Genomic DNA, 12,465 nt, shown 5'->3' on the forward strand with positions numbered 1-12,465 from the left:
TGTGAGGCTTCAGCCTTCAAATATATCAATAGAAATTCAGTTTACGAAATCAACTTAAAAAATTTTGAAAAAATAATAAAATTTAAAAAAAAAACAAATTGTAGGTTAAATTTTTTTAAAAACAAAATAAAACAGAAAAGAAACGAGAAAAAAAAAAAGCAAAACAATCGGAGAAAGTTGATGGAGGAGATTGTTCGTTTTGTGAACGCTTCAATGGCATAAATTTCCGGCCATCACATTTCTTCTACTTTCTCTTTCTCTCTCCCTTGTTGTTGTTCTCTAGAATTCGATTCATCGTTGTTAACGTCGTCCATTCTTCTTCTTTGATCCCTTCTTTGATCTCTCACATTTCCGATTCCAATTTAGGGTTTCCTCTCTTTTCACATTTCTAGGGTTTTTCTTGTTCCCTTTGTACCGGAGATGGTGAATTGAAAGGAAAAATAAAACGCTTTTGAGAGCTTATATTTGAGGTTGTTTCCTCAGGTTTTGTAGATCTGAGGTTGCTATTTTTGAATTAGAGATTCTTTTTTTTTTTTTTCAAAATTTTGTTTGTTGTGATCATACATAGACGTACGTAGCTCCATTTCTGGTGGAGAAGGAAGAAGAAGAGAAATGAGCGCTTCGAGGTTCATAAAGTGTGTCACCGTTGGCGACGGAGCTGTTGGTAAAACCTGTTTGCTGATTTCTTACACCAGCAACACTTTTCCTACGGTATAATGTTCCTTCCTTAGATTGAATCATATTCTGTGTTCTGTGAATTACAAGCTTCAAAATTGTCTTCTCTATTGATTGATGAGACCAAAGCTTGTGGCAATACATGAATCGATCCATAATTTTTTTTTGGTGTTATGAGGATTTGTGGAGCTTTGTATCTCATTGAATCTTGTAAATTCATGTGGAACAGGATTATGTACCGACTGTTTTCGATAACTTTAGCGCAAATGTGGTTGTTAATGGAGCCACTGTGAATCTTGGGCTATGGGATACCGCAGGTACTGACTAAATAATAGGGATCTTACTTAGTAGTAGCGGCAGCTATGGGATTTGGGGTCTGAAACTTTTGTTTTGTTGTTGTAAACAGGGCAGGAGGATTATAACAGATTAAGACCTTTGAGTTACCGCGGTGCTGATGTTTTCATCTTAGCATTCTCTCTTATCAGTAAGGCTAGTTATGAGAATGTCTCCAAGAAGGTACGTTTTTGAAATGAATGTTTGCTACAAGTTTTGATATGAATACTCTGAAGAAAGTCTTTTGGTTGTGATTTTTGCTGCTTTATCTTCGTTTTGCAGTGGATCCCAGAGCTGAAGCATTATGCCCCTGGTGTCCCTATAGTTCTTGTTGGAACCAAACTAGGTAAGCTCGTTTTTTGACATATATGTCTGCTAATTTGATTTGTTCACGTCCAAGATATATCCATGTAGTACCTTTTAGCTCTTTTGTGTCTAGCGGAAACTAGGCCTGGATTTTGGAGTATCACAAATCCTGAAATAATCTAGGTTTACAAGCTTGTCTGTGATGTTTCGTCATCATTTTTAATGAATTCCGCGATACGTTATGGATCATATCTCACATTTTCTCTTGATAGTTAACCTCCATTGTAAGAGACAACTACATGCATGTAAGCAGCTGTTGGATGTCTAGCAATTATAAACCTAATAGAAAAGGCTTATACAAGATGTTGTGCCAAAATTGGTGTAACGGATTCTGTTTCTTACTTTTAATACCAATGCTTAACTTTCGGCCTGCTGTCTGATCCGTCTAGACCTACTTTTAATAGTTATGAGTTTCGTCTGGTGCTTATGTTTTGTGTTTCATCATATATGCCAGATCTTCGGGATGACAAACAGTTCTTCATTGACCACCCTGGCGCTGTACCAATTACTACTGCTCAGGTAAACAGAATTTTTCTTTGAAATGTGTCAATTTACTTAGCCTGTTACTTAAACGAACCCTTTTAACCGTTCACCACTTTGGGCATCAAAGGGAGAGGAACTGAAGAAACTAATTGGAGCTCCCGCATACATCGAGTGCAGTTCAAAAACACAAGAGGCAAGACACAAAAACTTTCCCTTTTGTTTTGAGTACTACTCTGCTTCTTTACTTAGCTTTTCTCAAAGCTTTTTTTTAATGAAATTGCAGAACGTGAAAGGAGTATTTGATGCAGCGATCCGAGTGGTTCTTCAACCTCCAAAGCAGAAGAAAAAGAAAAGCAAAGCACAAAAAGCCTGCTCCATTTTGTAATTTCTCTACGCTTCTCTTACGTATCTCTCTCTGTCTCTCTGTCTCTTCCACTCTTCTAGTGAAGGCTTAAGAAGAAAACACATTGGGCTTAAAAATTGTTCCAGAGTTCGTTGTGATAAGCTCTCTTAATCCTTAAAAAAACGATTATTTCTGTTTATTGATGAATAGTTTCCAGCTTTAGCTGAGACCTAATATTGCACTTACCACTTCTCTATTCTTCCTTCGATTTCAATGACTAGTTGAAGAAAACAGAGATGATGGATTTTCCACTTCAACTTTACTTAAGTCTACTAATTTGAACATATTACTTGTTCTCATTCTTCCAATTCTAATTTAACAAATGGTGCAATTTGGTATATTTTATTGTCTTGAATACTTCATCCAAAAAATTGTGATGCATATAAGTCTTTAAAAGTTCTGAATGTTTCAGTATTGTGATACAAAAATCAGAATTTTGCATTCAACTATGCCAGTCATTACCTTCTTTAATATATTTTCTTATAAATAAACCTCTCAAACTCCACTTCTCATCCATCACACAATCCTCAAAACAAGAGAAACAAACCCAAAAACAGAGCAATCTCAAAAAGATGAAGCTGCTCTCTTCAGTCTTCACCATGCAACTAGCCAGCGCCTCCGTTCTTACCTCGTGTAGAACAACATATAAGTTCCAAAAAAAAATAGTCATGTTGCTAAACGATGCCATTTCACAACATGCACTTCATTTCGCTTTTGAAGTTTAACTGACTTGTGAAGAATTTGAACAAATGGCCCATTAGCTCAGTTGGTTAGAGCGTCGTGCTAATAACGCGAAGGTCGCAGGTTCGAAACCTGCATGGGCCATTTTAGCTAACCCTTTTTATTTGGCCGGTTTACAACTGAACTACATTTTCTCTTACTTACCATCGAAACAACATGCATTGTCTGAACTTTGCTTCCGCAAGGGAAACATAAGCTGCAAAAGCTGCGAAACTTTGTCTTGGTCGTTTAACTTCTTCACATCTTTAAAACAAGTATACAATGTTTAAGTACAAAACATTCTTCGTATTGCAGTAAACAAAAAATGACCAAAAAACAGGATTTTCTTTACCCCCAAAAACCTCATCGTCAACTACAAATTCACATATATACAAAATGCAAGATCCTGAACCTACTAAAAAAGTTCACTTGTTAGATTTTTACCCGATTCTTCAAGCGGACAATGAAGTTTGGAATGCTGATGGTTTAGTGAGTGACAAAATGGTAGAGACCATAAGCTTTCGATCAATAGGCTTTGTGAGATAAGCATCCATTCCAACCTCCAAGCATTTCGCTTCATCAGAAGACATTGCATGCGCTGTCAACGCCACGATTGGAATGTGCAGCTCTGTGCCAATCTCTGCTCTCCTTATCGCCTTTGTTGCCTCATATCCATCCATTTTTGGCATCTACCATGAGAAAATGTTTAATAAATTGTCATGTCTTCTTTACATGTGGAATTGAAAAAAGTAATTGTACCTGGCAGTCCATGAGGATCAAGTCATAAGGCGAGGAATTCCGTAAACTAGTCTCCCGAGTTGTAACTTTGTTAGCGGTTTCTTCTTCGAACGATTTGTGTTCTTCAGTTGGAGCTTGAGCATTGATAGACTTGTAGTTGAGGGAATCAACTGCTTGTTGTCCATCCCAGACTGCAGTTACAGTTGCTCCCATTTTCTCAAGCATTATGGTGGCTACTCGTTGAAGAACGGGTGTATCCTCTGCCAGCAAGATCCTTATACCTTCAAGAGATTTCTGATTCTTTCCATCCAACGCAATTCCTGAATACAGCCGATCCTTCCAATCTTCTTCTTCTGGGTTCTTTTGAGTCATACTTGCAGATGTTGAGTCATCATTGCTGGTAGTGGCATCGATGAGATAGTTCTTAAGCACTGGAGAGTGCAAGGTGCTTGGTTTAACAGATTTATCTACTTGTTTCTCGCCAGATGTCTCCGAGGAATCATCGGAACTGCAAGTGTCGAATTGTGTTGGATCAATTTCTAAGCAATCGTGGGATTCATCACTTCCGTTTCCTCTGTTTCTTAAGTCATTACACAAGCCTCTCTTCCGGTTTTTTATTACAGCCTCCAGAATCTGGATCATTTTGGCCTTGTACAACGGTTTGTTAACCATCATGACATGCCCTTTTCGTCTAAGTTCTGTTTTAACTGTATTGGAGGTGTCATGCTTCAGTAGCCAAGCAAACTTTGCTTTGTTGGAGAATCTGTCGAGGTAGTTAAGCTGTTCCTTCCATATATTTGTGGTGAGATCAAGTACTCCGATATCCACCACTATGACAAACACAGGGTTCTTGATTTCTACTATATTTGAAAGCTCTGCTCTCAGTGGATCAGATATATTGTGCTGTGAATCAAAGCTGTTGTCACGGCTTCCCGTCTCCAAGAGGTCTCTAATGATCTGAGTCAGCTCGTTCCAGTCTGATGCTTCAACAGTTGCAATGCCGTGTTTTCGCAACCACTTTGATGTGATCATTCTTGCTGTACTTCCATACATGGAAAGCATAACCTGTAGCATTCAAAACCATTAACACTTTCACAAACACATAAGCTTTAATTTATGATGCATTCGTCATTATTTCTTTCCCAAATTTACTTACCACGAGACCGTATTTGGAGAAATCTGGCTGGATGTTTTGATCTACAGTGTCAGGAGTACTCAAAATCAAGTACAGTCTCATAAGAGTCCCTAAGCCATTCTTCTGCACTACTTTGATTTCTCCACCCATTTTGTTAACCTGTAAAGTTACAAAGTAGGTTTCAGATCATATAATTGCTTCTATAAAACAATTCTATTCTAAAGTTCCAAAACTTGACGCACCAAGTTTCGCACAATACATAGTCCAAGTCCAGTTCCTCCGTGCCTGAAGAAAAATAAGACTAGTGAGATATAAGATTCAACTAACGGCAAAGTTTTGCTTAAACATTCACTGCGTGCAGTTAATCATGATCACTTACGTCCGAGTGGTAGAAGGATCAGCTTGCTCAAAGCTCTCAAAAACAGAGTCCCATTTGCTTGGATCTATTCCTGAAGATAAGATTTACACAATAAAGAGATTTTCAGAATCTGGGAGATCGATGAGGCGGATAGCGAAATGACATATAATTAGGGAACTCAAGTGTCATACCACATCCAGTATCATCAACCTCAAACCAAAGAACCATTTTGTTCGCGTTCTTACAAGACTTCTGCAAGTGATTTCTGTGTTGCACCTGTTTTGTCTTCATTGGAGCCCATGGTTTCCTTCTGTCAACAGATACGCTCATCTCATCATGTAGAGAATTTATGTTCTCGCACCATCCACGAAGAATAATGTGACCCGCTGCAAAGCAACCATCTTTTTATGATTAGCAATGCATCTCTGTAATGAAAAAGAAGAGAAAGTAGATATGGTCAAAAAACTTACTTGTTGTAAACTTTATAGAATTGCTTATAAGATTTGCAAATATTTGAACAAGTCTTGCTGAGTCTCCTCTGACTAATGCTGGCATATCATCTACAAAAAGAGCAAAATATATGAGATTTCATAACGCAAAAATTCATTGCAAAGAAAATTCATTATTGGCTGTCTACAATATAATACCGAGTCATACCAGAGAGGTCTAGAACTGTCTCTACATTGTGATTAATACACTGCACCGAGAACATGTCAACAAGTCCTTCAAGTTCTCGCCCCAAATCAAACTCAGCTTCTTCCAGAACAAGCTTTCCTGACTCAACCTATGAGGTGGAAAAGGAAGAAATTAGAGTGATTGATCTTTTTAGGCTGTACACATACATACTAGTTTCGAGAAAAGCACAGCTGAAACAGCTAAAATGTTTACTCATTGCCTAACTTAAGGTCATCAGATGTAATACTAAAGCTTGAAGATTTTTTCTTCCTATATCAAAACTAAATAAGATTTTTTTTCTTATAATTTCTCACCTTGCTCAAGTCCAGTATATTATTGAGAAGCCGAAGGAGAGCTGTAGAGCACTTTCTGATCTGAGTGACTGTTGCGTATTGCTCATTTGAAAGACAATCATCCGATATAAGAATATCTAGTAATCCAATTACAGCAGCCATTGGTGTCCTCAACTCATGACTAGAATGCAGAAAATTTCAAAACCCTCATTTCAGTATTAAGCATTAAGAATGTTAAACAATCGTAAGAACTTGTCTCTTGAATATACAGTGATGACCAACCTCATATTTGCCAAAAACTGGCTTTTGTAGTTGCTTGAAGCTTCAGCTCTTCTTCTTGCATCCAGTTGCCTTATCAGTTCTGCTCTTAGCTTCATCTCCTTTGAAACTCCATTTGTGAGTATTAAAATGCAGACACATCCAATAAAGAAGATGCAGACAGAAGCAGAAATCAGAATAATCAAAGTCTTGAAGGCCCTTTCATCCACTTTTCCCATAATGAACTTCCTGGGAATAATGACAACACCTACCTGCAAAATACGTAAACAGAAAATTAAACAACGTGATCCTACTGGGCATCTAAATCTAGCTTAGAATCTTGATAGGGACAACTTACAATTGGAAGTCTCTTGAGATTAAGATAGAATGAATCAATGTAATATCGTTGGTCACCAAGCTTTACATTCTCAGCATGAACAACGTGAGGGCGCTTACTTCCATAAGTTTTCTCTAACCACTGAGCTCCTGACTTTATAACCCACTCTTCTGAATCAGTGGCTTTCATTAGCTGAGGCCCGTTTGATGTATTTTTCAAAAGAGGACCATCTGTGGAGGTAGCAAGCAAGTATCCTTCTTGAGATGTCAAATAAATATGTCCACCGTGGACTTCTACAAGATCTCTCATCAACTGTCCTACGCTGTAAAGTGCAGTTGTCACCCCCACAACAGCCACAATACTCTTGTTTGATGCATCAAAGACAGGCAAAGCCGCTGAGAGAAGCGGAGAGTCCATGTATTTGCTCACTGTCACATGCCAAGAAGCTTCACCATCAGGCACTTGTGAGATTCCTGCGATGTTGATCAGATCATCCGGTGGAATTTTAAGAGGCTTTCCCAAATTTTCCCCTGTTACTGGATCAAGCTGTTGCTGATACCAAATGGCAGACATGTTCCCGTGTATTGACTTGTTGTTCCACCCACTTACATCTTCAGGCCCTGTTCCACTGATGGAATAGTTTTTTAGATCGGAGAAGATGTAGAATGTGCTGCTACTTGCTGGATCTCTGTGAAAAGCTTGGACAAATCCATTTCTGTAGTTTATGGTTATGGCATTTAGAGCTTTGGCACTCGCAAACAGAGCCCATGTCACATCCTTCATTGCTTGATACATCTGATAAAGTTAACAAAAATTATCAAATAAAGGATCTCAAACCAAACAAAGGATAGACAGGAAAACAGAAAACAAAACCTCCACAAGTTCTTCTTGAGTTGTTGGCTTGTCATATTTTTTGATGACATATTCAGATAACTTGACTTGAGCTGTTGTTAGCTCTGATGTGGTGTTTAAAACGCTCCACATCCGTAAGACTGGACGCTGAAGAAGCTCGTATCTAAGGCCATACGCTAATGTTTGAAGCGACTGCTTTGTATAAATCCTTGTGAAATGCCATGTTAGAACCGTTAAAAGCCCTATCAAAATTGCTAACATAACCTGCACACATACACACACAAACACACCATTTCTAAACTCATAAAGCTTCCACCTTTCTCATCAAATGGATTGGTTTTCAAGTTGGATCATAAACTAAACATGCAAAAACAGAAACTTTGATCGGAATTTTCAAAGAAAAAAGTGAAGAGAAGCTGATGGAAATCTAACCATTATAGCGAGGCGAACAACAAAGACACTGTAGTAAGAAGACAAACAGTGACTACTAGCGTATTGAAACTCATCTTGTTCAACATCTCCACGCAAAATCATCATCTCTCTTGGACTCTCCAAATTACTTCTCCAAGGGGTAACCCATTCAGTCATTTTATCGAACACCTTCCTGATCTGCATCTTCTTCTTCCTCGAACCCATTGGAGAATCAGGAAGATTCTCAATACTCATTGAGAAGCTATCTCCTCGCATCTTGTTTCAGATGATCCCAAATCATAAACAAAGACACATATTAGGCCTTTGTTGTTGGTGAACTTTTGGGTGCTTTGCTTAGTGGAAAACTAATGACTATACTGCTTCTTGTGTCACTCCCCACTTTTTTTATTAATACCCAAATTAAAAAAATCAAAACTTTAGTAGACAAATCAGAAACCCATGAAGGAAAGCTTCAAACTTTTGATTGACTAAAAACTCTGCTTCATCCACAGAGAAGACTGGCAAAAATAAGATAAGTGTGGAGACTGAAGAAGAAGCAAAGTAGGTTCCAATTTATAAAGAGAATAAATAGAAAGATGAAATCTTTTTTGCTTTATTTAAAGAAGAAATCAAATATGGGAAAAAGGAAGATTTGGGCAAAGTGATTTGAGAGAGAATGAACTTCGAATTTGGCCAGTGGGAATGTGTAGAAGGTAAAATGGCCAATGGAGAGAGACATTTGGCTTCAGGTCCACACAAATATAGTTGTACGGTTTTGAAGAATTTTCCAACTTTTAAAGTTTTAATTAATAATTTAAAAGAAGAAATAAATGAATTTTAAAGATGAAAAATGAATGAAAATTTATAGGACCCAACTTTTGTTTTGTCTCTATCTCAGAAGTTTTCAAAGATTTGTGCTTTGTGATGGTGTTTTTGGGTTCTGCTTTTACTTCAAAAAAAAAATATTAGGTAACTAAAAACTGTAGAGTAATCACAGAATATACCAGAGATTTTAAAAATAGTTAAAAAGAGATATGGCTTGTAGCAAAACTGTAGTATTAAGTGGGTTGAAAATATTGAAGAAAAAAAAAAAAAAAAAAAAAAAAGTGGGTTGAAAATATCCACAAAACGTCCAAAATACATTTATCACTAGATCTCCCATGTCACCCGTTCCCATGTGTGAGTCTTGTGAATTTCTCTGACTCTCTCATTTCATCTTCTTTGCTTTCCTTGTTAAGGCTTTGTTTTCATATATCTTTACGTCAACTTAATTTCCGGAGAATTAGGTCATGCCGGCTTCATGTACCAGAAACGTCGTTCATCTCAATATTTTGCAATCTTATTTTAAGAAAGTTAATCTTTAAGTGAACAAAAAAAAAATGAAGGATCGCGAATTTATTTAGTGTCTATTTTTTATCTAATGTATGTAAAATTGAAAACAAATTACAAAATATAGTTATATAGAGAGGAATATGTTTGTAATAATATGAAAATATCACTATATATATGTATATATTCATTTATCACTTTTTAATATATATGAATCACATTATAACTATAAATAATATAATATGAATCAAAATAAAATATTAAGTTAGCATGAAACTCCATTCGGTGCATTAATTGTTTAAACTGTACACTTGACTTTTCGGGTATGGTAAAGGTCGTTATGTACGTCTACGAAGTCAATTTTACCGATACTCTAATATCATTTGTCAAATATATTTGTTTCTCTTATATACTCCATCCATTTGAATTACATGTCGTTTAATGTTTTTCCACACAAATTAAGAAAACTATTAAATTTTCTGTTTTACCTTTTATTAATATATTTTATAATTTTTTCATTGGCCAATACATTAAAACAGTAGGGCAAAACATATAATAAACCTTGTATATACTACAAATTGAACTAGCTAAACGGTTGCACAAAAAAAAAAGAACTAGCTAAAAAATCAATCTTAACAAATAAAACGCGAGACATAATAGGCTCTTAAGCAATATAAATTGTTATCAATTTGATGAACTTCACATAATTCGTTTCGAAGTCTAGATTAACTATCCTTTGGTAATTTCTCGTCTTGCAATACAAATAATATTGATTCGCCAATCAAAACAACAATTTTGAAGAGAAACTTCTACGATGATGAGAAGATTGTTGAAGACCATATTGTTTTGGTCGTTCCATAACGCATAGATGACTGTATAGACTGCGATTAACAGTCAAGACCCGGAGGTACTGTTTAACTGTTGTCTGCTTGCAATGACATTTTACCCAAATATTTTTGTTTGTTCACCATGGATTTCAGAAACCTTAGTCATGTCTTTAACTTTTTTAATTATACTTTTAAGGTTATTGGTTCACAAAAAAAATTTGTCACTGATTAACGGGAAAAAAACGGTTAAACTGCCAGTGCCAGTGATGGGAATGAAAAAAAAATTACTTTCATCATTTCATGGTGATAATTAATTTTGACCAAACTTTAGTAAGAATCTTTGGGAGCTTCAAGATCAAGTAACAAATCTATAAAGCATATATAGTCGGTGGTATTAACAACCCGTGAATTTGGTAAAATAAAGTTACAAATTTATTCGTAGTTCTCTTTAATAAGTACAATATATTTAAGGTTGATTTAAAGGTATTTTCATTTGACATATTTGATTTTTATTTGTGTGTTGTATTAATATTAACCGGTTTTGGATAAAATTTGGCTGACTCAACTTAGTCAATATATTACCATTCTTCTCGATATCTTAAATTCGATTCTGCATGGTATTGAAAAGGATTGATCTTCAATCCAATGGAATACATATATTCGTTATAAACAAAAAAATTGATTGACAAGATTGTAGTGTGGATAAATTTATCTCATCACTGGAAGTAATTACTTTATTTTAAATTTTGATTCATATAGAATCAAACATTCAAAGGTTATCACATTAATCATAATTAAATATATATATTCAACTAATTAAATTTTTCGTTTTGTTTGTGTTTAAAGCAAGATTCAAATCTAGCTTTAGCATCAAATCAACAACAAATGAGATCACAATTTAAAGAAAAAGATTGGAAAATCTAGACAAAATCTCAAAAGGATCTATTTAGAAGACTTAAGGTGAATGGTAATGATGTGTGCTTAAAAAAGAAATGTGCATGCATGGTTACTGGTTAGAGAAACTTGTAAGCCTTTTGAATCTTCAAAGTCTCATAAGCATTCCACTTAATTATATACTTACGGATATGTATAGATCATAATTCTATATATCTTTTTAATTAACATTGTGTGCTCTTTGGTGGTGGCTCATTTTCGTTGTGGAGACAAAAGGCAAGTTGATAATAATAACTAACCCGCATGATATACAGTTTTCAAATAATAATACGCATATAAACTTAGGTATTATAATGCATGGTTGATGTGCTAAACCATCAAGTAGGACTAAATTACGAATTATAAAGATCTTTGCCACATATAACAAGATTTATTAGCCATAAACATTGAATGGCAATACAATTTACTAAAACATAATTAAGTAGAAGAAACACTTGAGCTGAATAACATACATGTTTGATAATCGCAAGACAATGAAAAGTTAAACGTTTTGTAAATCAATAATGGGTTTCTCTCTTTTAGTTATTTTTTTGACACGAACATATATGTTACATGTTTTTTTTTTTTTTTTTTTTTTTTTTTTTTTTTTTTTTGGCAAACATATGTTACATGTATACCCTGCATAACGTATCATTTTTCTAAAACATAAAAGTTTGATGAGTATATTAGAAATTAGTAAGAGATAGCATAATCATGTTTTCATAAAAACACATATATAAATCATAAATGGTATATAAGTGATCACCTATAATTCATTTACAAATAGATCCCACAATCACTTGTTTTCATGTTGTTCAAAATTATTGAAAACCAAAATATACATAAGCTAAGCGAAAGGAAACGATACGGATTATTTCCAAAATAGAAAAATTTTGGTTTAATGTTTTTAGGTACACATGTCCGCTTTTGGGGTATATGTGTTTAGGTAGAATTTTTTTGGTTTAATGTATATTACATTCATACTTTTAATAAAAGAAACTTTAAATGTTAGACCATTTCCAATATACCTCTATTTTTTTTCTATTTTAGAGGTAACTTTATTTTGGAGGAAATTGAGTTGATTTTGTTCCAATGTATTCTTTTAAAATATAGTTTATTCTAAAATAAAGGAAAATATAGTTTATTCTAAAATATAGTTTTCCTTTATTTTAGAGGAACCTCTATTTTAAAGGAATACATTAGAGCAAAATGCCCCTAAAGTTGAGTTACACCTATAATGGAGAAAAATTAATTGTAATTAATATGTAGTTACAAAATTATGTTGAAAATGATAATAAAGTGGTGGGATAATATGTTCAATTTTATTAAGAGAAAGAAT

At 34.8% G+C, this 12,465-nt stretch overlaps 2 protein-coding genes and 1 non-coding gene across 4 annotated transcripts; 2 read left to right on the top strand and 1 right to left on the bottom strand.

Moving 5' to 3' along the window:
• The first annotated feature begins 86 nt into the window (after positions 1–86).
• Positions 87–2,580, top strand: ARAC1 (RAC-like 1). 2 transcript variants are annotated; one of them, NM_001084441.2, is made up of 8 exons: positions 87–470; positions 569–711; positions 905–992; positions 1,082–1,191; positions 1,291–1,354; positions 1,829–1,893; positions 1,985–2,050; positions 2,141–2,580. In NM_001084441.2, the coding sequence occupies exons 2-8, from the start codon at positions 613–615 to the stop codon at positions 2,240–2,242; spliced, it is 594 nt and encodes a 197-aa protein (NP_001077910.1). In that variant the 5' UTR covers positions 87–470; positions 569–612; the 3' UTR covers positions 2,243–2,580. The 2 variants fall into 2 exon arrangements, with proteins under 2 accessions (NP_001077910.1, NP_179371.1); NM_127334.4 differs by having other exon boundaries at positions 87–711.
• A 431-nt stretch (positions 2,581–3,011) lies between these two features.
• Positions 3,012–3,085, top strand: AT2G17810. Its single transcript has one exon. It is a non-coding gene; the product is annotated as a tRNA-Ile (tRNA).
• An 84-nt stretch (positions 3,086–3,169) lies between these two features.
• Positions 3,170–8,802, bottom strand: HK1 (histidine kinase 1). The gene is made up of 13 exons (NM_127335.2): positions 8,059–8,802; positions 7,648–7,890; positions 6,796–7,569; positions 6,462–6,709; positions 6,201–6,360; positions 5,869–5,995; positions 5,682–5,771; positions 5,403–5,597; positions 5,233–5,302; positions 5,096–5,138; positions 4,875–5,012; positions 3,740–4,783; positions 3,170–3,669 (listed from the first exon to the last, which is right to left on the bottom strand). The coding sequence occupies exons 1-13, from the start codon at positions 8,311–8,313 to the stop codon at positions 3,433–3,435; spliced, it is 3,624 nt and encodes a 1,207-aa protein (NP_565424.1). The 5' UTR covers positions 8,314–8,802; the 3' UTR covers positions 3,170–3,432.
• Positions 8,803–12,465: the final 3,663 nt, after the last annotated feature.

This window comes from Arabidopsis thaliana, chromosome 2 (assembly GCF_000001735.4).
Source record: "Arabidopsis thaliana chromosome 2, partial sequence".
NCBI classification, from domain to species: domain Eukaryota; kingdom Viridiplantae; phylum Streptophyta; class Magnoliopsida; order Brassicales; family Brassicaceae; genus Arabidopsis; species Arabidopsis thaliana.

Bases quoted from the DNA above. Each gene is read 5' to 3' on its own strand.
- ARAC1 (NM_127334.4), top strand. From the start codon at position 613: ATGAGCGCTTCGAGGTTCATAAAGTGTGTCACCGTTGGCGACGGAGCT. The intron at 1,192-1,290 runs GTACGTTTTTGA...TTCGTTTTGCAG, and splicing joins ATGAGAATGTCTCCAAGAAG to TGGATCCCAGAGCTGAAGCA. The intron at 2,051-2,140 runs GCAAGACACAAA...ATGAAATTGCAG, and splicing joins GCAGTTCAAAAACACAAGAG to AACGTGAAAGGAGTATTTGA.
- HK1 (NM_127335.2), bottom strand. From the start codon at position 8,313: ATGCGAGGAGATAGCTTCTCAATGAGTATTGAGAATCTTCCTGATTCT. The intron at 5,772-5,868 runs GTATGACTCGGT...CTCTTTTTGTAG, and splicing joins GACAGTTCTAGACCTCTCTG to ATGATATGCCAGCATTAGTC. The intron at 5,013-5,095 runs GTGCGTCAAGTT...GTAACTTTACAG, and splicing joins TATGTATTGTGCGAAACTTG to GTTAACAAAATGGGTGGAGA.